The sequence below is a fragment of the Abrus precatorius genome, unplaced genomic scaffold, assembly GCF_003935025.1.
Source record: "Abrus precatorius isolate BTA unplaced genomic scaffold, Abrus_2018 Scaffold9, whole genome shotgun sequence".
NCBI classification, from domain to species: Eukaryota; Viridiplantae; Streptophyta; class Magnoliopsida; order Fabales; family Fabaceae; genus Abrus; species Abrus precatorius.
Genome location: NW_020874439.1, coordinates 35,186,541 through 35,211,771, shown reverse-complemented (window position 1 = coordinate 35,211,771; position 25,231 = coordinate 35,186,541). Strand labels below are relative to the sequence as shown.

At 32.3% G+C, this 25,231-nt stretch overlaps 6 protein-coding genes across 8 annotated transcripts; 4 read left to right on the top strand and 2 right to left on the bottom strand.

The window, feature by feature from the left end:
* Window positions 1-296: 296 nt before the first annotated feature.
* On the top strand, window positions 297-2,250 carry LOC113850258. The gene is made up of 2 exons (XM_027480718.1): window positions 297-599; window positions 678-2,250. The coding sequence occupies exon 2, from the start codon at window positions 797-799 to the stop codon at window positions 1,970-1,972; it is 1,176 nt and encodes a 391-aa protein (XP_027336519.1). The 5' UTR covers window positions 297-599; window positions 678-796; the 3' UTR covers window positions 1,973-2,250.
* A 764-nt stretch (window positions 2,251-3,014) lies between these two features.
* LOC113849381 (30S ribosomal protein S1-like) lies at window positions 3,015-6,061 on the top strand. 2 transcript variants are annotated; one of them, XM_027479262.1, is made up of 10 exons: window positions 3,015-3,397; window positions 3,531-3,690; window positions 3,781-3,842; window positions 4,234-4,393; window positions 4,482-4,602; window positions 4,754-4,835; window positions 4,919-5,022; window positions 5,224-5,302; window positions 5,400-5,450; window positions 5,751-6,061. In XM_027479262.1, exons 1-10 carry the CDS (start codon window positions 3,140-3,142, stop codon window positions 5,832-5,834), a joined length of 1,161 nt encoding a protein of 386 aa, XP_027335063.1. In that variant the 5' UTR covers window positions 3,015-3,139; the 3' UTR covers window positions 5,835-6,061. The 2 variants fall into 2 exon arrangements, with proteins under 2 accessions (XP_027335063.1, XP_027335064.1); XM_027479263.1 differs by having other exon boundaries at window positions 3,041-3,397; window positions 4,312-4,393; window positions 5,751-6,000.
* A 201-nt stretch (window positions 6,062-6,262) lies between these two features.
* On the bottom strand, window positions 6,263-7,645 carry LOC113851318 (oil body-associated protein 1A). The gene is made up of 3 exons (XM_027481783.1): window positions 7,378-7,645; window positions 6,672-7,075; window positions 6,263-6,411 (listed from the first exon to the last, which is right to left on the bottom strand). Exons 1-3 carry the CDS (start codon window positions 7,506-7,508, stop codon window positions 6,263-6,265), a joined length of 684 nt encoding a protein of 227 aa, XP_027337584.1. The 5' UTR covers window positions 7,509-7,645.
* A 2,480-nt stretch (window positions 7,646-10,125) lies between these two features.
* On the top strand, window positions 10,126-13,472 carry LOC113850253 (MACPF domain-containing protein At1g14780-like). Its single transcript, XM_027480711.1, has 7 exons — window positions 10,126-10,571; window positions 10,988-11,226; window positions 11,477-11,678; window positions 11,761-11,838; window positions 11,931-12,114; window positions 12,332-12,498; window positions 12,636-13,472. The coding sequence occupies exons 1-7, from the start codon at window positions 10,335-10,337 to the stop codon at window positions 13,326-13,328; spliced, it is 1,800 nt and encodes a 599-aa protein (XP_027336512.1). The 5' UTR covers window positions 10,126-10,334; the 3' UTR covers window positions 13,329-13,472.
* A 3,813-nt stretch (window positions 13,473-17,285) lies between these two features.
* LOC113849303 (rho GDP-dissociation inhibitor 1-like) lies at window positions 17,286-19,085 on the bottom strand. Of its 2 annotated transcripts, none has more exons than XM_027479108.1 (5): window positions 18,700-19,085; window positions 18,530-18,599; window positions 17,947-18,165; window positions 17,703-17,827; window positions 17,286-17,506 (listed from the first exon to the last, which is right to left on the bottom strand). In XM_027479108.1, exons 1-5 carry the CDS (start codon window positions 18,940-18,942, stop codon window positions 17,426-17,428), a joined length of 738 nt encoding a protein of 245 aa, XP_027334909.1. In that variant the 5' UTR covers window positions 18,943-19,085; the 3' UTR covers window positions 17,286-17,425. The 2 variants fall into 2 exon arrangements, with proteins under 2 accessions (XP_027334909.1, XP_027334910.1); XM_027479109.1 differs by having other exon boundaries at window positions 18,533-18,599; window positions 18,700-19,082.
* LOC113849302 (15-cis-zeta-carotene isomerase, chloroplastic) lies at window positions 17,598-23,097 on the top strand. The gene is made up of 5 exons (XM_027479107.1): window positions 17,598-17,608; window positions 20,160-20,649; window positions 21,529-21,675; window positions 21,795-22,004; window positions 22,371-23,097. Exons 2-5 carry the CDS (start codon window positions 20,245-20,247, stop codon window positions 22,704-22,706), a joined length of 1,098 nt encoding a protein of 365 aa, XP_027334908.1. The 5' UTR covers window positions 17,598-17,608; window positions 20,160-20,244; the 3' UTR covers window positions 22,707-23,097.
* Window positions 23,098-25,231: the final 2,134 nt, after the last annotated feature.

Here is a 25,231-nt window from a genome sequence, read left to right as displayed (position 1 = left end):
AAATTAAATTTCATTTTTTATAATTAATGATAATATTAAAAGTAAATATTAATATAATTTTAATTCATAAACAGCATAAGTTTCTTCAAAATAACACTTTATTTTTTTCATACAACACTAAATTTTGTTAACAATATGCTTTTAATAATCATATATTTAATGTCTTGATAATTTAATAAACAAGGTTAATTAGAAGGTGTAGGAAGATATAAAATTATTAAAAAAAAGAATACAAGTGTGTGAGGCCACGACAAGGAGGGAAGAGGGAGAACAACAGAATCGGTGGTGGAAGGAAAGACAAATGGAATGTATGTTTCGTTCCAATCCAATCCAATCTTTTGGAATGGGTGAAAGTGAAGAACCTTGTTCAGTTTGTTGATTTGCACTGCAATACAAACAAAACACGAAAAATGCGCATCTTCTCTGTAACGCTGAGTTCCTTCTCTTCCCTCTCAGTATCAGCTTCTCTGTCACAATCTCACCTTCTCCTTTCCTCAATTTTCCCCACAAATTAACTCTCAATCTCAAAACACCTTCGCAATCCTATCCCTATCACACTCCCACGTCGGCAAAGAAGAAAGCTTAGGAAGAGGGTGAAGGTACTACTTTTCGTTGCTACTAAATTCTACATTTTTATCTTCAAATCAAATCCAATTTCCAATCTTTTTACTGTTTAGGAAAATGGGTTTTCTACAATCTTCACCCACTCCTCTGTTTCTCCATCAATGAAACTTTATTGGATTCAACCGTTTCTCTTAATATTTTGATTGATGGAAGAATAGAGAGCCAATTGCATATGGTTTCAATTCTCAAATTTCGCAGCATCTTCTTCATCACACTGGAATCCACTAGCGGGCTAACGTACGGTGCCTCGAGACATTGTCATTTTGCATCAGAAGATTGGGGTAAAACCCCCAAATTGATACCAAACGAGAAGCCAAATAGGGTGGGGCTCTTCTGGGACTTGGACAATAAACCACCCAACTCAATCCCACCCTATGAAGTTGCCAATAAGCTTAGAGTAGCTGCATCTTCCTTTGGGGTTGTTAGGTATACGGTGGCTTATGCAAATAGCCACACTTTTAGCCATGTTCCTCAAGTTGTTAGAGAGAGGAGAAAAGAGAGGCAACTGTTGAATCGTTTAGAGAATAAGGGTGTTATCAAGCCAAATGAACCTTATCTTTGTCGTGTTTGTGGGAGGAAATTTTATACTAATGAAAAGCTTGTTAACCATTTCAAGCAACTGCATGAGCGTGAGCATGTGAAAAGGATGAACCAAATAGAGTCAGCTAGGGGGAGCAGGAGGGTGAAGTTGGTGGCTAAGTATTCTATGAAAATGGAGAAGTATAAGAAGGCTGCAAGTGCTGTTCTGACTCCCAAAGTTGGGTATGGTTTGGCAGATGAGCTAAAACGGGCAGGGTTTTGGGTTCAAACTGTGTTGGATAAGCCACAAGCTGCAGATCTTGCATTGAAAAGTCACATGGTGGATATCATGGATCATAGGAGGGTTGAGTGTGTGGTACTTGTATCTGATGATTCTGATTTTGTTGATGTGATAAAGGAAGCAAGGCTAAGGTGTTTGAAGACTGTGGTCATTGGTGATACTGATGATGGTGTCTTGAAAAGGACTGCTGATACTGCTTTTTCTTGGGAGGAAATTCTGATGGGGAAGGCTAAAAAGGAGGCTGTTTCAGTTGTGAAAAACTGGAAGGATCGTGATATCTTGAAAAGGTTAGAGTGGAGTTACAATCCAGATGTTGATAAGAAGAAATTGAATCTGGAAGATACCATTGCCGAATCATTTGAAGATGTTAATATGGATGATATCTGTGGTGAAGCTGATGATACCTATAACGATGACAAAGGTTCTTGGTGGGAATTAGATTCTGATGATGATGTTCCAAATGGACATTCAAGCAAACTTAGTCATGTGTTGGGATATCCCATTCAACAACAGACTATTTACTCTTAAAATCAGGAATATAGTTTTATGGGTAGTATTGAAATATTGTGGCATGGTGCCCCCATTTGATTATTTTGTTCCATACACTGTAATAGAAATAGACTTCCTCATTTTTAGAATGTTAGAATTTGAGATGCATTGTTTTCATTGGTGTGTCATCAATGATCATTAGCTAAGTTGTAATTGATTTCTGTTTAGTTCATTTCAACACTAGGAAAGATTCAGTTCACCGTCAACTAGCAACTATTTTTCTATGATATTTGCAGTAAACTATAGAGAAAGCCAATATGAACAAATAGCTTCATTTTCTGTGTGGCCTACACCTGAAAAGTGTGGCATGTCATTATTTTAACTTTGTATATCCAATTTTATTATTATTATTATTTACTTTACGTGCTATGTGATCCACATTTGTCATTACAGAGGTGAACGCGAATCAAATATCTCACCAATAACATTTCTTTTCCATTTAGAATTTGTTGTTATGTAATGAAGCAATCGTTTTTTTCAAAACATTATATTCTACATAAATGTGAACAAAAGATAATTCAACATCATGTTTTCATATCTCAAACTAGAAATTCGTGGTAGAAGAAGGAAAAATATCTGTCCAAGGGGATTACCCACCTTGGAACTTTTTTAAATGGGCCTATTCAGTTCCTTAATTTTAGTAAAAGTTGTGTTGACTCATCGGGGACTCGAATCCTCCCCGTTCTACACTAAAAATCTCAATGATTACAAAAAATATTCTCAATTGTTAATTAATCAGGCATTTCACAGTATGTAATTTTCTTATTAGAGTGGCAGCACGATGGTAGAAGATCCAAATTCGACCCAATGGGGCATAAAATTTAAGTGTTCTTTATCAGTTAAATTAAAATATTTTAATAATCATATATATAATGTCTTGAAAAGTATATAAAAAATAATTTTTAATTTAATAAACAAGGTGAATAAGAAGGATATAAAATGATTTTTTTAAAAAAAAATACAAGTGTAGGTGTGTGACAAGGATGTAAGAGGGAGAAGAAAATAATTAGTGGTGGAAGGAAAGACAGATGGAATCTATGTTCCAATCCAATCCAATCCAATCCAATCTTTTGGAATGGATGAAGTGAAGAAGATGAACTCAACTTGGTTTCTTCTGTTAACTGTAAAACAAACTCATTCTTAAGAATGCCAATCTTCTCTGTAACGCTTGGTTCCTTCTCTTCCCTTTCAGTGTCAGCTTCTCTGTCAAAATCTGATCTTTCCCCTTTCCTCAATTTTCCCAACAAATTAACTCTCAATCTCAAATCACCTTCGCAATCCCATCAGACTGCCACTACCAAACTTTTCTTCTCTTCAAATACTCAAATTCACCAAAACCCTGACTCTGTAATTCTCCAACGCCCTTCTCCTGCTGACCCAAACGATGCCGCTCGTCAAGCTCGGGTCTCTCTGTCTCTCTCTTCTTTATTTATTATTACTTAATCACATCATTAATAATAATAATCACATATTAATATAAAATAGTAACTTTATAATACTGATGATGTTGTAAATCTTAATTTTTGCAATGAAGTAGAGATCTTCAGATTGGAAAGCTGCAAAGGCATATAAAGATAGTGGAGTCGTTTATAATGGTAGAGTTGAAGGTTTTAACAATGGAGGCTTGCTCGTTCGCTTTTTTTCTATTCTTGGTTTTCTCCCTTTCCCACAGTTGAGTCCATTGCATTCTTCTAAAGGTAAATGTTTCTTTTTCCTACATGTGAATGCTTCACTTCAACATTCTCAATTATTTGCTCACATTTTGTATCTTTGATCCTTTTGTGTAGAACCAGATAAATCTATCCAAGAAATTGCAAAAGGCTTAATCGGTTCAATTATGCCTATTAAGGTAATTCAATTATTTATTCTATGTTGTCAAATTTTTTAATTAAAATCAAGCTTTAGTTTTAATTAATAAATAATACTAAGTGTTTAAGGAACAGCATATAAGTTTTATTCTACGTTATCATTTTATTCTGTGAATCTAACACAACGTTTGAGGCTTCTCTGTCTGCTAGTCCTGAACCTGCCGTGAAAAAGAACCAATATTTCCCAAATCTAGAAAGTTCTGACTTGAGCTATTTCAAGCACTGTCTGGACCTTGAAATATAAAAAATTCTTAATTTATAATCCTTTGCTATACTCTTTGTTAGGTTGTAATATTTTGAGCATGCTTCTTGTGTTTTAAATGAATTTTTTATATATAATTAATGAATAATTGCAGTTTCTTCTAATTTTAGGTAATTCTAGCGGATGAGGATAACAAGAAATTGATCTTCTCTGAAAAGGAAGCTGCTTGGTCTAAATTTTCAAAACAGGTTAATGTAGGGGACATTTTTGAAGTAAGAGTTGGTAATGTAGAGGACTATGGTGCTTTTGTTCATTTGCGCTTCCCTGACGGTAACTACTGTGCATTATGCATGTCTATAGTTTCCTTTTTTCGGCTTTACCATGGAGAAGTTACAAGTGACATCACAGAATGATGCAGGTCTTTATCACCTTACTGGACTAATACACATATCAGAAGTATCATGGGATCTAATTCATGATGTCGGAGATATCTTGAAAGAAGGTGATGAAGTGAGGGTCAAAGTTATTGGTATTGATTGGTGAGATTTCCAATAATTATGCCTTCAATAGAATTTTCTGTCGATATTCTTACTGGCCACTAATACCATGTTTGATGGCTTTTTCTATTTTGCTACATTTTCTCGTGTGTTTATGGAAATCACCTCTTCACTTATATCTAAATTCCTACAGGGAAAAATCAAGGATTAAACTGTCAATTAAACAGCTAGAAGAAGATCCTCTTCTAGAAACTCTGGACAAAGTAATACCTCAGGTTTGTATGAATATAAAAAATGAATAAAATTGTTATCAGCAATGTGAAGAAATATCCTTAGCAATAAATTTTATATTTTGTAGGATGGTTCAGTTGATCCTGATTCTCTGAGCGGTAGTGATAGCAGTGGTATTGAGCCTCTCCCAGGGCTTGAAACAATCCTTGAAGAGCTACTGCAGGAAGATGGGTATGTTTGCATCACTAATTGAAAGTTTTAAATATGTATTAGCAAATCGATTGATTAATGCATTGCCACTATAAGCTTAATGGGTTACGGAATGTATATGTTGAACTCATGAATCCATAATTTGAAATACCTTCTATAGTTTATACTATGTTACGTACATTGATTATGACTTTTCTACTTTATGATAATATTCTGTCACAGTATATATGATGCAAGAATCAGCCGTCAAGGGTTTGAAAAACGAGTGGTCTCACAAGACTTGCAGCTTTGGCTTTCTAATGTGAGTTTCAGAATTCTTCCTATAATAATGGAAGATGATAATTTATTTTGTTCATAGTTTTTATTTCTCCCCATTTCTGAACCTTTCATCATCGCAGGCACCTCCCACGAATCAAAGGTTCACTCTCCTTGCTCGGGCTGGAAGACAGGTGAATTTACTTTAATTAATTAATGCTCCTTACACTTATTATATACATAGCATAACATATCTCATCGAATCACTATTGCCAAGTAAGATTGAAGCATCACATCAAAATGCAATTATTGCATTGAATTTTGTATTTTTTAATAAATTACTATGTATAATCTTTTATCGGATAGAATGTTGCATAGAAAAATAAGATAATGTATGTGAAACAAACATTTTGAAACTACCCTATGGGCCCCATACCACTATTTCTATATGACAATATCAAAAATGTTCCAAGGAGTTTTCTGCTGTGACGCAGGTGCAGGAGATATATCTGACTACATCCCTTGATCAGGAAGGTATCAAGAAGGCATTACAACGAGTATTAGAGCGTGTCCCTTGAATTTGATTCACTCAGAGCTCTTCCCTCCCTGTAATCAGTGATTTTTGTACAGTTATATCTCACATTCAAAGTTCTGACGTGGCATATTCCTATCGAATGTATTTATATATATCCCATATCTTCACTTCCCAATTTACTCGAAAAATGTTGATTCAAGATTGATTGAGCAAACAAGTTCTCGCAAGAACATTCCACAATTTACTAGTACATAATCATTTCTATATTTCTCTTAAATGTTACCTAGAAACATGTGCAAACTGGGGAATATAACCTACACATTCAGCTTCATAGACGATTGAGATTCAACTTCATGAAACATGCAACAAATAATAGCATGAGATGAAAACATATTACATTACTTTCGCAGTAAGTTCTGAAAAGGATATTCAAAGAGAGGCTGGCGGCGAATGGTGGAGGTGAATCATGCTTCACAGCTTCAGCTCCACCTCCCTCAGCCGAGTCTCAAGGCCCTTACCTCCTCCATTCGCCATTGGGTCAATTCCATGTTCTGGCCCTGTCATATATTCCCTATTCTTTCTTTCTTTCTCTAAGTCTATTCCCATTCGCTCCGCACAACCTACAAACAAATGAACTCGTTACAAAACCTCTCTAGATAAATCATTATCCAACTTTTAATCTGCATATTGAAATTTCACATTAAAAGTCAAACTAACGTTAAAGTTAGAAGATAATACTAAGAGTACCACCTAAATTTTAGTCTTATATAAAATCTTAAAATATATAACTTTTTACAAGGTGCAATATTGCAAATCAATCATTTTCCTATAGTACGTAGTAACCAAATACATAAGAAAAAATGTAATAAAGAATGTATACTTTGGACAAGGTGGTCATATATCTGGCCATCTCTAGTAAGCGCCATCATGAGCTGAGGTATCCCAAGTGGGAGAGTGTGACCCTTGTCGACTTGCCAGAAATGGTAGACTTTACCATAAGTCTTGCACACTTTCTCCAAGTCTATGCGCTCAATGGGACCCGGCACTTTAGGCATGAACAGGAACCCACTTTTGACCTCGTACAAGTGAGAGTGCCAGAGGCGCTTCTCCTCGTCCGGGAGTGTTCGGTACAGGTTTTCTGAGATGATATACTCCAATCCTATAAGCTTTACTTTTTTGTTGGGACTGTCGTATATTAGACACTGCCTCATTTCCTCGTTCTTGTGCCCGCAAAAGTGGTGTGCCTCCACTTGCCGAGTCATGTCGTGAGAGTAAAAGTGAAACCTTCATAACAATTTACATACTGTGTATCACTTGATTCACATGTAATCAATTAATCTTAAATTCAAATTCCTTAGTTTCAGATGGGAAAAAAAAAACAAAAAAACAAGAGACCTCTTTATGAATTTTTGTAATTGGAACCACCCACATTATAAAAATAAACAAAACACGCATATATAACTTATGCCGCTGATTAAAGTCTTTATTGCTTCAATATTCCACTATAAGATTAAATGCAAAAACAACATCAATAGCACCTATAAAATAACACATAAATTTTATTCATGTATAAATTAGTGACTCACGCGCAAAGATGTTGGTGGATATTGTTGATGGGAGCGAAGTTTTGGATAGCAGCTGTTGTGGTTTCAAGGAGGGAAGTGCCGGTTTCAGTTGGCTCATCAGCTACTTCTGGGGGGTTGTCGTTGGTCGACATTTTTGGGCAATCTTGAGTATGGTTCTGTTCTGTTCTTTCACTTAGCTCACATTGATCAAAGTTTCATCTCATTCATATTTGATCACTGTGACGTGTTTTTCTAAGGAACTCTGTAGTAATTGTGACAACATTGTGGGCATGCATGCAGCTTTACACGTGGTTGAGGTACTAGACGTGGCAACTATGTTTCATGTTTGATTTTATTTCTCTGTGTTGTATTATATTCTCTAACCAACCTTATCCCTTTTTTGGAATAAAAAGCCTCAAAAAACATATGCTAGAGATTCAAAATTTTTAAAATGATTTAATGTATAGATAAAAGAAAAGAAGGTTTGTAAAAATTATAGAAGAATAATCGGTCTTGTTATCAACTGACAGATGATTCTAGCATGGAGAATTCTTTTGAAAAACTAAAACATAAAAATATATTGATAATGAATATTTTAGTAAACAAAAATTATTTGATTAATAAAAAATAACTAACGGAACTTAATGAAATGTTAACAGAAAACACAAAAGAATTAACGTGTTATAAATATTTATCTTTTGAAACACATTCGAGAGGGAAAAAAAATTAAAATGTAACTAATTCTAGAAAAATAAAACAAGACAGATTATTTAGAAACTACAAATTTGAAACTAAAATTATGAAGTTAATATTAAAAATAATTTCAAAAGATTATATTACTTATGTGATTTTTTATAATATTGTTTTTAATCTCTCTTAATCGTAATAACTATCTTATCATGCATATCCTCTTTTTTTTAAGAATTTCTTATCACATAAAAGTTTACAAACTTATTCTATAAATACCATTTCTCATTTCAAAAACTAATTCCATATTTTCAAAAGAAGAAAGAGTAATCGTGTATCTAAAATTTCAAAATTCAAAGCATATGACTCATTTTTGTTGACCATGTCATTAACACAAGACAAATGTCAGGGTAATACGTTATTTAATTTAATATATTGAATCAATTTCAAAACAAACTACTTTAATTGCCATTACTAATACTAATTTTCTTTTCTTTCCTTTCCTTTTATGCTAACGGCTCAACTAATTAAAGACGAGACGAAAGTATCAAGTAACCCTAATAAGTGAACAATCTCATTCAAGCAAATATAATCCTAATCTTCTTTAATAATGGAATTTCTATTGCTTCCTTCTTTTTTTCTTTTTCTTTTTCAAAAAGAGAGTTTCATATTAAGCAGCATAAGCACTTCAATTAATTATTAAATTTATTTATGTTAAGTCGTTATTTCTTGTAGAGAATACATTCGTTGGGAGAACTCAAATTGGTGAATGGGAAATTATAATTATACAATAAAAAATAAAAGTTATCAAATAGATGATACAATAAAAAAAGATATTGCAACAATATTTACTATAAAAATATTATAACCCTGAATGAATAATAGTAAACCCCATAAACCATTTTGATAAAGTGGATCAAGCTAGAAATAATTATAATTAGATTATAAAGTTTTGATTTATAGTGTTTGATTATTAACAATTCTAGGGATTTCTAAACAATCAGTCAATTATTCAATTCCCTTTTCCGTCTTTCACTGCTTGACGTGAGTGACTCATTGATGTTGCATTCTTCTTCTTCAGCACAGGTTGTTGGAAGTTGAGAAGAGTCCTGGGTAATTTAAACTTGAAGACTAAAGATTATTTAAAAATATCCTTTTTTTAAATACGTAGATACATAATAAAAATGAAATAAAAAGAATTTTTTACTAAATATTATAATATTTAATATTTTAATTTTAAATGTTTTATAATTTTAATAGAAATATTATTTAAAAATTCTTATTGTGTGCATTTAAATATATGTTCAAAAATTAAAAAAAAGAAATGAAAGACAAAAGTTGACCGTATATTTGGCTTTTTATTCTTTTCTCACACGCTGACATTCAATTCGCTTGTTTATTATTTTCATTTTTAATTAAAATATTTTAAACGTGTTTTATTTTTTTAAAATATAAAGTTTTTAAATTTCAAATTAAATTAAATTTTATTTTACTTTTATTCCATATTTCAATAAAATGAAGCATTTTTAAAATATATCTTATTTAATTAATAAATATTAATTTCAAAAGGAACTGTTATTTTATAAATATATAAATAAGTTACATCCTTAAGAATATTTAAAGAAATTCACACTATAATTTAATGAAAATTTTGTTCTATGAAAAAAAAATTCGAAGAATTCGTAAGTGCTAACACATTTTTAAGGATAATTAAGTATTTTAACAATTTGCAATTTTTAAAAAGTAATTAAACCAACAAAATATTATAACTTGATTACATACTTCATACATCACCCCCGAAAAACCACGCTTCTTTCTGTTTGCGGTTGTGGCGGGTAGTTCCGTGATATTCAAAGGTCAAATGTTATTAATGTTTAGCCAACCTTGTACTTACAACCTTAAATTATCTTCTTCCTCGAAGCTTCCTTGGATTCGATTCGCATGCCAAAATTGGATTAACATGATCTTCTTTTTGTTGATTTCATCCTCAGATTAATCTTCTAATAAGGACATATGTAACTTATTTTATAATTTTTGAAATTCATACCCTTTTCTTTATAAGTGTGTTTGGTTCTATTCATTTAATGAAAAAACAAAATCAAATAGAGTAGTGTTACTGTCAGACGAAAAAGAAATAGACTGGTCATAGTCAAAGCTTCTCTTGATTGAAGTCACGTATGGCGACCCATTAATTAAGGGTCAGAGGTCTCGGTGGCTAAGGCCTAATATATGATCATATTGATATGAAAAGATAATTAAATAATTAGTAGCGTTTGTTGTGGAAATTGGTGATGATGGAGGGGGTGATTCTGAATCCTATAGAGTGTCTGGGTAAAGGGTTTGATTTGACGAGTGATTTTCGATTGAAATTTGCAAAGGGTTGTAGGAGGTTGGTGGTGGTTGATCAAGAGAACAAGAGGGACATTACAGTTCCTGGTGGAGCAATCATTCCAAATGTTTCTGAGGATATTCGCTGTGACAAAGGAGATCGCCTACGTTTTAAGTCTGATGTTCTTCAATTCAACCAGGTTTCTTTCTTTCTCTTCGTTTCTGTTCATTTCTATTCTATGTATTAAAAATGTTTATAAGTTTTCTTTTTTGGTTTATAATTTGGTATCTATAACCTCGGCTTTTACCTTGTGTACATGGATTATGAATAGTTAGTTGGTTTGTAATAGTGGCAAACGTTAATGAAATTAACTTGACTTAGTACACGGCTAAATTTGAAAGCTTGATTTTTACATTATAATGAAGTAAATCGTTACATATAGAAATGTAGTTTTTAAAATAAAAGAAAAAAATGGTGGAACTATCATATATTATAAAAAAAAATTGCAGTTTGCTATTCTGAATTTGAAAGATATCGCCTAGTGTTAAAATCTATGAACTATGCATAAGTTGACTCACTTAAAGCATTGTTACATGACTCTTTCTTTACTTGCAGATGTCTGAATTGCTTAATCAGAAATCAGCAATACAAGGAAAAATACCATCTGGCTATTTTAACGCTCTTTTTGATTTGAGTGGTGATTGGTTACGTGATGCTCATGACATCAAACATCTTGCTTTTGATGGTTATTTCATTTCGCTGTACTATTTGCACCTAACTCCTTCACACCTTATACTGCAAGAGGAAGTAAAGAAATCTGTTCCAGCTCAGTGGGATCCAGCTTCTTTATCCAGGTAAGCACAAACCCACAATAACCATTAACATTAGACAATGTACTTGTTAATAATTGCTATGATGCAGTTGATATAAACCGATGTGTTTTGAAGTCTCATGTAGACTATAGATATGGTTTAAGTAAAACTTATAAAAATTAATACAATTTATGAAACTATCTTTTGAAGTTGACATCATTTGGTTTTGGAATACGAATGTTGCTTGATTTGGGATAATTAAATAATGTTACTGATCAATTTGGTTAGGCAGGTTCATTCAGACATATGGTACACACATAATAATAGGTATGGCTGTAGGAGGTCAAGATGTAATCTGTGTCAAACAAAGACATTCTTCAAAAATTCCTCCTGGTGATCTAAGAAGACATTTAGAGAATCTAGGAGATTTTCTATTTTCAGATTTGAGAAGTCATTCTCAACTACAAAGGAAGACCACAGAAGGCAAACAGAAAGTAACAAATTATAGAGCTTTATCTTCGATATTTCTTACATATTTGTTGCTTGTCTTTTGATGCAATCTCTTTATTCTTGTAGGTTCCTGATGTCTTTAATCGCGTGATGCAATCAAGCACAATGCAGTTCACCAGTATTTCAGAAACATCAAGCAAGGATGTAAGTCACAAAAAAGATCAATATTTGGCATTTTAAAATTGACATGAATAAAATTTCTAGGCTGTTAATATCTTACTTTAATCTTGCAACAGGGCCTCACCATCCTTTGCTCAAAAAGAGGAGGAGATGTGTTCAAGCAAGGTCACTCAAATTGGCTCCAGACAGTTGCTTCTAATCCTGAAGCAATCCTCTTCAAGTTTGTGCCTATTTCCTCACTCCTTACAGGAATTCCTGGAAGTGGATATCTTAGTCATGCAATCAATTTGTATTTACGTTGTACGTACTTCTTTTCAAATTTAACAGTAATATCATAATCTACTTTTATCCATATTCATTTTATACTGTTTCAATTTGTATTTGGGCTCAAGTTATCCTTGTCACCCTTTACAAAAATACATGAGTTTCAAAATGATCTTTTCTTGCACTGTTGCACATTATCATTTACTGTTTTTGACCCTTTTAAGTTATACAACACTTCACTTGTTCTCTACAGATAAGCCACCTCCTGAAGATTTACAATGCTTCTTGGAGTTTCAAATTCCAAGGCAATGGGCACCCATGTTTTATGAGCTACCTCTAAGGCATCAAAGGAAAAAAACTTCTTCCCCTTCCCTGCAGTTTAGTTTCATGTGTTCAATGCTTCATGTCAGCGCTGCAAAGGTACTGTTTTTTTTCCAAATCCTCCTCCTTATTTGATCAAATAAGTATTGATCTGTCTATAATTGACATTAATTATGTGTGTAACTGTGTATTGTTAACCATGGCATTTATTTTATTTTATGTTATACAAAAATCAGGTAGAAAGTGATCAAAAACCTGTGGTGGGTCTCCGCTTGTACTTAGAAGGCAGAAAATGTGACAGACTTGCAATACATATAAATCATCTTTCAGGCCTCCCAAATACAATGATCCTCTCTTCAGGCACCTCAACCCCATCTATGTGGCGAGGATCTGATGATAATGAATCCAGTGACCACTTTCTGGAACCAATAAGGTGGAAAAGATTTGCAAACGTGTGCACTGCAGTGGTTAAGCATGACCCTAGCTGGTTGAATGAATCAAATGGTGTTTACATTGTAACTGGTGCACAACTCATTAGCAAAGGAAGCTGGCCAAAGAATGTGCTTCACTTGCGCTTATTATTTACTCACATACCCAATTGCAGTATTAGGAAATCAGAATGGGCTGCAGCACCGGAGGCATCAAGAAAATCATCTTTCCTCACAAATCTAAGCACAACATTTTCATTCACACAACAAAGTGTCACTGCTTCTCAGAAGCAGGCTCCAACTGTTCTTAACTCAGGTGTTTATCCAGATGGTCCACCTGTTCCTGTTGGTTCTGGTAAACTCCTTAAATATGTGGAGACAAGTGAGGTTGTTCGAGGCCCGCATGATGCTCCTGGTCATTGGTTGGTAACAGCTGCTAAGCTTGTGACAGAGGGTGGTAAAATTGGATTACAAGTGAAGTTTGCATTGTTAGACTATTAGTCATTCCAAGTTACTTTTCTTCTTTGTATATTGATCGATGTATATTTTTTATTGCTTAAATTTTGTTAAATTACAGATCACATGTACATATGGTTTTGTATAGTACAGTATACAAAATGAGTGGTATAATTGATTTCAGCCAGTAGAAAAATTATAATGTGACTATTCGGTATTTGTTTGGTGTGGTGTTTTTACATTTTAATCAATAATATAATTTTCAACTCTCTTGTGAAAAAATTCACAGAGAAAAAAAAGTAACTGAATCTCAAGTCAACATGAGTCAAGGTGAGTTAGGTTTTGTAAAACATGAGTCTAGCTAATTTTTAAATTTAAAGTCTGAATTTGAACTATTTACTATAATACATTTTTTGATCTAGCATTTTCAAAGGTTTATTCTGGTCTGCGAGCTTATTTTAAAGCTCACTTTACAATAAAGTCTTTTTTTTTTTTTTGTCATCATAATATTTTTTTAAAAATAAATAGAAAAACATCTCTCTAAATAAATTAATGAGCCTAAACTTAGGCCTTTAAATAAAATAAATATATAATATCTTAATATTATAACAACAACAATAATAATAATAATATTTTTTATTTAAATAAATATATTTGTTAAACTTAAAAACTTTTTAGATTGCTCAAGATATAGTATTTTGAACTGAATAATTTTTAAAAAAAATCTTAAAAGTTTACCTCAATGTAAGTTAAGTTAAACTTCCTACAATCTGCCTGAATTATTTCCACCCTAATTCCAATAAACCCAATTCGTTTCAAATAAATGTGGGTATTGCATGGCCCTATACAAATTGGGGGCTATGTGTTGAAGCATAACCCTAATAAGCTAGGTTCTAGCATGGCCGCAGCATAAACCAAACACAGAGAACAAAATATCCAGTAAAAAACTTGCATTTTTGTTTTGGTCAATTGGGAAATCTTTGCAAGCACACCAAATCGACGAACCCTCTATTGACTTTGACTCATTAGAGTTGGGTTGCGCCATGCAATGTTTGTCAAACCCACTTCCTATGACCATTGGTTTGTTAGTCAAACTCAAACTTGATCTTCGCTTCCATAAAATTCATGCATTTAGCCAAAATTTTAAGGAAATAAAATGGAGATAAAGGAAGGAAACATCAACCATATTAATTAATTATAAGCCTACTTTGACATATAATTAGGTATATAAATAAGGACTAAGGTAAACATGTTAAAAATTTTGCTCTTAAACCATATAGAAATTTAAATAAAATTTAAAAACTATTGTGTCAGATTATCAAATAAAAATAGGAAGTTATAGGAATACCTAGATCTATCCACATTAACCAGAGGTTGCAGCGAAATAGTCTTTTGTATAATGATATTCGAATAGTTTTTTAGTGCAATGATCTTCCTCAGTCAAAATTATTGGATTCCTTAACAGGACTTGATGTTTCTATTGTGATGGTGACACAAATAGACATATTATTATTTTAGTATATTGGGGACCATGATCAATTTTATGATTTTAAATCTAACTTCTAATAGGTCAAATCTAGTCTCCACTTGTTGAACCCATATTCTTTTATTTATATTATTTTTAATTAACAATTTAAAGACTCTTTAAAATTAGATCACTTCTATTGAGCCTAATAAAATATAAATAATTAATATAAATGTTATACGTTAACTATTAAAAATAAAATTTTTAATAAAACATACAAGGTAGCTTTTAACATAAGTGCATAAGAAGTGAGTCTTTGCACAAAAACAAAAACCCTGTTTTTATTTTTATTTTCATATTTACCTTTGAAGCATACTTTTACTAATATAATAAAATTCATTTAGAGTCGCAATCTGCTTCATTACTACTAATCAGTGTTGTTCCTTTAACTACCTCTGATATTATGTATTTAAAAATTATGGGCCTTCAAAAATTTGAAGTTTGTAGAAAGTCGCAAATAAGTTTCTTTTCCTTTGCCAAATTTTTTTTTCCAATATTGATTGCTATCCAACTGCAATTCCTGCATGGATTGTTTCTGATTCTTGAAATCATTAGTATTAGTAAATATGCAATTTTACTTGTAAAGAAAGTTAAGGTAAAAAGAATGTCCTTTGCTCACCTTGGGTCAAATTATTAGATACCCGACAACATTACTAATTTATTATGATGGGAATGATAAAAAAGATTGCCAGGGAACACCGTTACCCTTACATTAGACTTGGCTGCATTCAAATTCCACATAATCGTCAAACCTTCATAATTCTATTGAGCCATTATTGCTATTATTGTTTCAAACTAGTTTTTGTTGAGAATGGTTGTTCTGCCATCATGACAAAGCTTGTTATCTACCAAAAGCACATAAACAAGTGAAAACAGCAACACAAGGGGGCTGTTTGCACTTTGCAGGATATAAAAAAGGGACACGCAGAAGGCATCAAGGACTACAGGGCATGCACATAATGATAGTCCAATGCATATAGGGTAGCATGCATATAATTTAGAAAAAGTTTCTCCAAATAAGATTATTTTTAAAGTAAGCAACTAAAATGTTAGTAGAATAAGATTATATGCATTTTAAAATAAGATTATATGCATTTTAAACTAAGCTAAAAGATTAATACATTCTTACTTTTTTAAAAAAAGAAATTAAAATATAACAAAAGATATTTTGCTAATGAATTTCAAGGTACATTCTCTTGGATTTGATATTTTTGTTGGGTATTAACGTTTAGCAAGGTATACATGTGTCACTTACTAATTGTAGTTTACTTACTCTGATGAAGTATTTATTTCTGAATTTAAGTGTATGTATACCTTTAAAATTTTCCTTTTTATTTTGGGAACACAAATGTACTACAAAAAAAATGGTTTTCGGTGACGCTTTCTATCTGGCCAAGGTCCCTCACCCCATGTGTGGAATCATAGCTAGCATTCTGACATTCGTTATACCTTACACCATCATGCTCTTAACCGCCATGATTTTTTATTCAAAATGAATTGGCCTAGACTTAATAGAATCCTAACAGAAGTGTGTAAGATCGGAAAATGAGAAGTTGATCATTCAATACTCGATTTCAGGGTCATTATTGTTCTAACCAAAGTGGGGTTATTTGATGACATTTAAAAGAACAATTAAGCTTGCAGCCTGAACTAACTAAACTTAACCTACGGTACATCAATTGATGATTACATACTCAAACCAAGAGGTATAAAACTTTTCAAAGTAACTTCATTTGGTATATTTCAAACTATGTTGTTAAAAGTAGTACACACACACGCACACACTACTTGGATACAAGAGAGTACAGTTAGTAAATAGGTCTAGATTCGATTTCATTATTATGAAATGTTGAAAAAAAAATTTTAAAAATTGTGGGGTGCAAGATGGGTCATCTCAGTAGTGGGACGATTTCTCTTAAACCAGAGTTACTTCAGTTCCATTTATACACATCGAAGATTGACAAATTACTCAAGCACTTGAAAAAGAAAGCTAAACACAATCTCCAATCACGCAAAATGTTGTAAATGACAATTTCCAACACTAAAATTTACGTTCATGATAACCGCAGGGGGTCCCAATATGAATTTCTTAAGAAGTTCTGCTTTTTCCTTTATTTTCCTTTTTCTGATTTTAGCCGTTAGTAAAGTGCATGTGGCCTTCATATGAGAAAAACTTTTGGACCACCAAAGTACTGAGAAACCTTTTGGCCATTTGCTTAAGAAAGCTTAGGCAGTAGTTAAGTTTACTTGCTGATTTCCATTTGTTTATCTTTCTCCATATGGAATCTAATCTAATTCTATCCCATCTCTTTCACCCTTCACATTCTAATAAAAATTAACTCTTTGAAGGCATTTTTATCATAATGCATGCAATTGACACACAAGATTAGAGAGAATTTTTTTGTCAGCTCTGGACATTGAAATAGGAAAAGGAAGTAAGAAACCACACAAAAGAGAGAAAAGCGGGGGGAGGGGGGGGGTGAAACACTAGCATATAGCATGCACGTGAACTATGTTGCTAACTGGATTTGATAAACAAGTTGAGTTCAAATGTGTCCAGAAAGACACAGGATGACAGAGAAAGATAATTCTCCAAGTAGTTTCTCAAGTTAAAATCTTATTGAGGTGTTGCCCAATTCTTCTGAATTTCAAAGTAGTAATTCACATCCAAGTAGCATTTTCGATCATCATCTACAAACTGAAGCAAGAAAACTGAGTGAGTATGTGTTTGGATTCACGTTGAAAAACCTTTAAATATGAATCCAACACAAAATATATAACTAACAGCGTTAAAGTAAACGTGGATCATAGCTATTTAAAAACTTCTCTACTCATCAATCAAGAGTATTCCATCTACAAACTGCCGACTTTCTAAGTTTGATTGAATATTTTACCTTGGTTCTAGCAGCATAGGTTCCCCTAGCAAACATGCCAGAAGGGATACTTTCTTCTTCCAATTCATATGTGTATGGTTCCTTCTGGGGGCTAAAGGTTCCCACCATTTTTTTTCTACTGTCCACTGTTACAAGAAATTCATGTAACTAAGACGGTTAAAGTATGGATATTTAATTAGTCAAAGAGAAATTTACTCAAACAGAATTTAATCAAAATAAACACAAAATAGGAGTCTTGTCTCACCTCTAACACCAGTTTTCCAAACAACATTTGTGTACTTGAGACCAGAAACAATGTTGTTGGAGACAGTGAAGGTGAATTTCATACGGCATTTGCTTCCTTCCTTAAGGATGAAGAGACTTTTCTTAGGATCATTAGTAAACGGAATTGGCAGGGTGAGGTCAGGTCTGTCAGGGCATGTAACAGTGAGGCTCAGCATCTTCACCTCCGGATCTTTACTTTCTGGATTTCAACAGAAAAGCTTTCATATTTTCAGGGCCTTCAAAAATTAATTAGGAGCTAAAATGAAACTTACTTAAACAAACCATGTTTGAAAATTTTCATCTTCAAACAATTTGATTCCAGCGGAAGGCTTTGCTAATTTAATTTAATTTCAAAACAAAAAATTAAAGCATATTAATGTACATGTAGTGTTTTGATATAAACAATAGGGCCATCTTCAGCAAGAGCTTTCAATGAAGAGGAAATGTCCTAATCAGTGTTGAATGTCACATTATCTCCAGTGAAATAACCATTATAGAATTGGTCTAGAAGAGGGAAATAAAAAGTGAAAACCACAATGAGTTTGAAGAGAAAAACTAAGTACCACCTCCAACCACAGACATATCAACACTTCCCAGAAGTTGCTCCTTCCATTTTCTCAAACTTTGATCATCCTTTGGAACACAAAAGTAAAAAACTTTGATCAAAAGACAGCTTCAAAATCAAGGGTGTGAACAAAACATTTGAAAAACTAAAAGGGAAAGAACATGTTACTTGATCTTTCTCCAACTGTTCCTTGAGGGTGAATTGAGGGCCAAGATCCAATTCTCTTTCACATTCCAACTTGGAGTCATCATCTTCCTCTGGCTCAGTTTCTTCAGCATCATCAGAGTTGACACCATCACTATGAGGAAGCTTGTGTGGCTCCCCACCTACTTTGTTGTTTGTTTCTTTGTTCTTAAGCTCTTCTTCCAAATGAGAGTTTGTGGAGGAAATAGTTCCCACAGCACCAGACATGTTCAACCTTGGAATCAGAAACCACCCAAGAAGAGAATGCGTGAACTCTTAAGGGAAAAAGACACGGAGAAGCTTCTTGTTTCAAAGTTGATTGGTAACTTAATGCCAAATTTAGAGCCTTGTTTCCCAAACTTGGACTAAGAGGATAGTTTGGTTTGTTGTAATGCAAGATTGATTGGTTGAAACATTGAGATGTATCTACCTGTATTAGCATTACAATTATAATGACTCAAAGTTGGATTTAAAGGGACACATCATGACTGTGGGCCTGCAAATGTTATAGTAACCTAAAGCAGTTGGAATAAAACCGCTGATGGTGGAGAAGATCACATCTCAAAGAAACTCTCTCCATTATCTAATTTTCTCATGCATCATTTATATTATGTCACCTTTTTTTATTTAGTTTCTCATAAATCACAATTAAATATAATGAATGCTTTGATATGATGAGTGCTTACTTTTTTTTGTATGATCAATAAATAAGGGCTTGAGCCTAAATATGCTAACAAGAAATTACACAGGTTTGGTAGCCCTTTTACATAATCTACCTAGATAACGAGCCTTAAATAATACACGAGAATCTGAATCTATAATTAGCAAACCAACCTTTGGTGAGGGTGAAAGAAATATCTTATATCTAATCAATGTTCAACACTCCTCGTTATGGATTAACCTATGCTTTAGGATGATTCAAGCAAACCTTGATTAACTTTTCTTAAAATTAACATAAAACGAATCAAGGCCCAAATAAAGGGAAAACAATAGTCTTCTTTTTCTTTCTTTTTATTTTTAAGGATACCTTATTACCATTTTTTTTATCTTATCACCTTTTTAAAAAAAATATATTTTTGTAAATTTTTAAGTATGAAACAATTATTAAATTTTTAAAAATATTAACTTAAGTCTTATAATTAAATTTAAGCAATTATTAATAATAAAATTTAATGAATGTATTATTACACTTTTTTAATAATAAAAATAAAAGTATTATATTTTTATAACTTTTTTTTACTATAAGTATTTTCTAGTCAAATTATAATAATAATAAAATATTTAATATAATTGCATTTATTCTATGAAACATGAAGCTTTTGTAACTTTAATATAACTGGTAAACTTATAATTATTTTTTAATTAGTGAAATATTACTCATGATTTTAATGTAATTTAATATAATCATGTTGATGTTAGAAAATTATATTTTATAATAAGTTTAGTTTTGTTCTGTTTGTCGTTTTTCTCACTGAACGTGAAAGTACTCTTCTTCGGACAAGGAGCTAACAGAGGCGAAAGAAATTAGCTATGGCGGCCTCTGTTGTGCTCTCAACCTCTTCGTGTTCAACCTATGCCTATCATCCATCCCTTTCCGCTTCCTCTAATTTGAATTCAATTTCCAAAACTAAACGAAGTTGCCAATGCTTCCTCAATTTGCGACGTTCCAATTCAAAACCCCTTATTTGGTCTCGCAAGTTCGTTGCCCATACTTCAATTAGAGAAACTGAAAGTGACAGTGAGAATGATTCGAGGATGGTGGGCGAGGACTCTGCGTCGTTTGATTTGGGGCAACAGAGAATATCTTCGTGGCTCTATTTCACCGCAATTTTAGGAGTGGTTCTTTATGTTCTCAATGTGGCGTGGATTGATAATTCAACCGGCTTTGGCAAAGCTTTCGTTGACGCTGTTTCAACCCTTTCCGATTCTCACGAGGTCTTACTCATTCCATTTATTTTAACAATTTCCTTAATTTTTTAGAATTTTGTATTGTCATATGTTGTGTGTTCTATTTCTATGAACCAGGTATATAAAACGGATAACTTTTTTTTTCTTTGAAATTTGGGTGTTTTAGGGCGAATGGGTGAGTTTTGATTGAAAAGGAAGGGTGGGTTGACTTTTCATTTTTAGTCATAAATATTAATAGATTGTTCCAAGAAATTTAATTTACATGATAATTTTTCATTTTACTAATCTCATTTAAAAAATAATAATTCAAAGAAGGGAATGTTTACTGAAAATGAAAGATGGATTGAAGTTTATTTTTTCTCCTTATAAATTTTTGTTAAGAAGTTTAATCAAACTTTTTCTTATTCTTCATCAACTGTTAATTTCTGTTTTTCCTTAACAAAAAGTGCAAAGGTGGATTGTTGAAAAATATGCTAACTTGCCTAGGAAAAAAGAAGAAAAAATTAACAATAAAATGTATCAGTGAGAGGAGATAAACTTCCCTGAAAACCTACAACGTTCTGCAAGTGAAAATAGTGCAAACTTGGCAGGACTAATCATGACCAAAAGGAAACAACATAGTACCATCAACTTTTTTTCTAGGAGCCTGCTGAACTGAGAAGTGGGTGGGACTGGGACCATGTATAATGTAAAGTAGCAGTAACTCTGCTTTTTTACACATTGGCTTGATATCATCATGAAGGTGCTTGCTTTGTAGTTACACATCCTCTATAACACAGTTCATGTGCTGATATTTACTTTCTTTAGCAGTATCGGTTGTTTAATTGTCAGTATCATTTAAATGAACTATCTGAAAGCTGAAATGGTACTTGATTTGCAACTGACTCTTGACATGGTTTTCTGCAGGTGGTAATGTTGGTCTTGATTTTCATATTTGCCTTTGTCCACAGTGGCTTGGCTAGCCTCCGGGACAGTGGCGAGAAAGTCATTGGAGTAAGAGCCTTCCGTGTACTTTTTGCAGGGGTATCACTACCTTTGGCTGTTAGTACTGTAGTAAGTTACTACTCCTTCTACACAACCAAAAACTTTATTCGTTTTAGAGGACATTTTGTTGCGACAGAGGAAAACTTTGAGTACTAAATTACTTTGATTTGTTTGGGGTCATGATGCAGGTGTATTTTATTAACCACAGATATGATGGACTTCAACTCTGGCAGCTCCAGAGCACTCCTGGCATTCATCAACTTGTTTGGCTTTCTAATTTTATCTCTTTCTTTTTCCTATATCCTTCAACTTTCAATCTTTTAGAGATTGCAGCTGTTGACAAGCCTAAATTACATCTATGGGAAACTGGCATCATAAGAATAACCAGGCATCCACAGGTATAAATCTAATGCTCTAACTGGCCATAATATGACAATGAAGATTTCAGCATCTTTGTGGTTTTTATGGTCTTCATACAGAGTTGGAGTAGTAAGACTATCTTAAGAGTAATATTATATCTTCTTAAAACTTCCTCATAATTCTTAATAAACTATTAAATGAAAAACTAGATTTAACATCATGTGAACATTAAAAAAAACAAATATTTTTTCATTTAGTAATTAGGAGAATTATTAAGAGGAATGGTTAGAAGGATATAGAATTATTCATATACTAGGAGAACTTTGTGTTTTATGCACTCTAAACCCCTTCCCTCATTAGCTTTTGCTTCAGACAGATTTATCTCATTGACATTTGCTCTTCAGATGGTTGGTCAGGTTATATGGTGTCTTGCCCATACGGTTTGGATTGGAAATTCTGTGGCTGTTGCAGCTTCAATTGGCTTAATTGCACATCATCTATTTGGTGTCTGGAATGGAGACAGGAGATTGGCTATAAGATATGGAAATGATTTTGAATTAGTCAAGAATCGAACAAGTGTTGTCCCTTTTGCAGCAATCCTTGATGGCCGACAAAAGTTGCCGATAGATTTCTACAAGGAGTTTATTCGAGTGCCATACTTGACAATTACTGCACTAACATTAGGAGCTTACTTTGCACACCCTCTTATGCAGGCTGCTAGTTTCAATCTTCATTGGTAGTAAATAGTAAAGTAGAACCCATCCTGTCGTTTCCAATAAAACGACGTGCTATAGTATGCACGATCAATAGACCAAGATGAAGAGATCAAAGAAAAGAAAATAGAAAAAAGGGAAAAAAAATATTTTGAAATATTGATCATGATTATCACATTCATCCATTCTACGGGGCAAATGTACATGTCGTTGGCAGTGCTTACTAACAGTTCAAGTTCTTAAAGCGCAATCAATCATGTTGGAAAATATCTACAATAAATAAAAGTATGATGGGCAACTGAGTATTATTAATAATTAATAAAAAAAATTCGCAGAGTAACATTCATGTTGTTAGTTGTTTCTCTAACGTATTAAAGAGATCAATTATTTAGAGAAAGTAATTTCGTAGAGCTATTTTTGAAAAAAAAAGCTATATTTGTCATAAAATTTTGTTATTTTGAGAATCCAGTTATCTCAAGTCAGGATATAGTACAACACCGACATATGTGGCATGGTCTATGACTTATGACTCAGTTTCCTACATTGGCATACCTTTGTGTTTTCTTAAAAGCTTTAGCAAACATATTTCTGTTGTCAGATTACATGTGTGAATGTGCTAGACCTGAAAAAAGTTATCTAATAATCTAACATTCTATAGTATTTTCTAAGGATCATTGGTATTTGAATATTACATGGTACAATTAACAGCTCCTATGTTATTTATTTTCAAATTTTTAATTTTTAAAATAATGAAATTAAAACGTTTAACAACCAAGTACTATGTTCTTTTAAAATCATTAAATTTCTTGATAGCTATATAGTTCAAGAATTGAATACTACTATAGATATATTTTCTTTCAAAAGTATAAAATTAAAATGGTAACAATCTATATTTTTGAAGTTGTATAGTTAATTTTCTTAAATTGATTTTTTTTATCTTATGCGTTAGATATACAAGCTAATGACTTGAAAAATATAAAGTTTCCGATACAATAAAATTTATTTATTTTAACCCATTAATTTATGTCCCCGATGTATAGGATAGAAAAATCATTCTTAAATTGATAGGGATGATTAATTTTATGTTTCGATTTATTATTTAAAAGTGACGAAGAATAATATATTATTTGGGGTGTATAGATTATTTTAAATTGTGATTAAATAAATTAAAAGTTGAGGGGCATCTTTCCAGGATAATTGCAATCATTTCAGTTTAATGCACTCATTATTAAATAAATAAAAAGTTTGATGCGGTTCATTTATCCCATGCATGTCATAATAACATAGGACCAACATTCAGTGCTTTTCAGAACTGTTGAGAACCTGACATTATTTTTTTCATCTACTGAAATATTATGAAAAGCATGGTTCAATGAATACGAATTGTTGATTATTATAAAACTACAGCTGTTGCAACTTGTTCCAAAGGGTGGAGGATCCATTTTTGTAATAAGCATGTGTTATATTTATATCTAGTTGGCTGTGCCTGTTTAAACATTCACATTAAGAGAATATCCATGGAATATGAACCAATAATTATTCTCTCTCAAACGTAAGGTTTGATTCTTTGGAGCCTAAGAAAGTCAACTTCAACATGTAAGTTGTAGATTGAATGAAATAACCATGACATCTAAAGCATCGAGAGAGCTTTTGGTGATATGACAAATGCTTAAAAATTAATACAAAATAATATTAATCACTCGTCCAGAACCTAATTCAATATTAATGTGGATATATAAGTTATATGAGAATTATACAAGCAAATAATGTCCAATGAATAGTGTTTCCAACGTAACTTCTACCTTAATCAAGTTCATTGACTCATCGTTAAAAGTTTAAATCAATTGTACTACATAATAACATATTTTCTTTTAATCTATAACCCCAACTCATTGGAAGATTTATTTCTAGACATCAGTATAAATACCTGACTCATACTTTATTGTTATTCTTATGTGTTTATTGCTATTTTTATTTAAATAATTTTTGTTTAAAATACTTTTATAATTAATTTATTAAAATTATTTTGAATAGAAGTGCCAATAGATACATAAACATAATAACAAACACTTCCTTTCAAGTGCAACGTATTAAACTAATTACAACCAGCAATTTTAAAACCTCTACTGATGGTCTTGAAAATAGAGATAAGCGACTAACTTCAGATATTGTGTTGATTTTCGATAAGTATTGTACTAACATGGGCAAGTTTAAGTAAGACTAGAAATAGATTTTATACTTTGGTGGTACATTAATTTACTGAAGTCATTTCATTTGAGAATTTTCATTTTGATACCAACGCAAAAATATAAAAATATTGAATACTTTGTAAAATGTTATAATCATTTAAATTAAAAATTTGCAACCAACGGGTCCAATCTCATTTATTCTTCTTCTTCTTTCCTTTCTTTTTACAGAAAATTCCACTCTCATTTCTTTGATTTAAGCATGAGATACCATATTTGTTTAGTCACCTTTTTATTGATTGTATATGATATAAGAATGAGATTCCATATCTCTTAACAATTTGCATATATAGCATTGAATTTTGC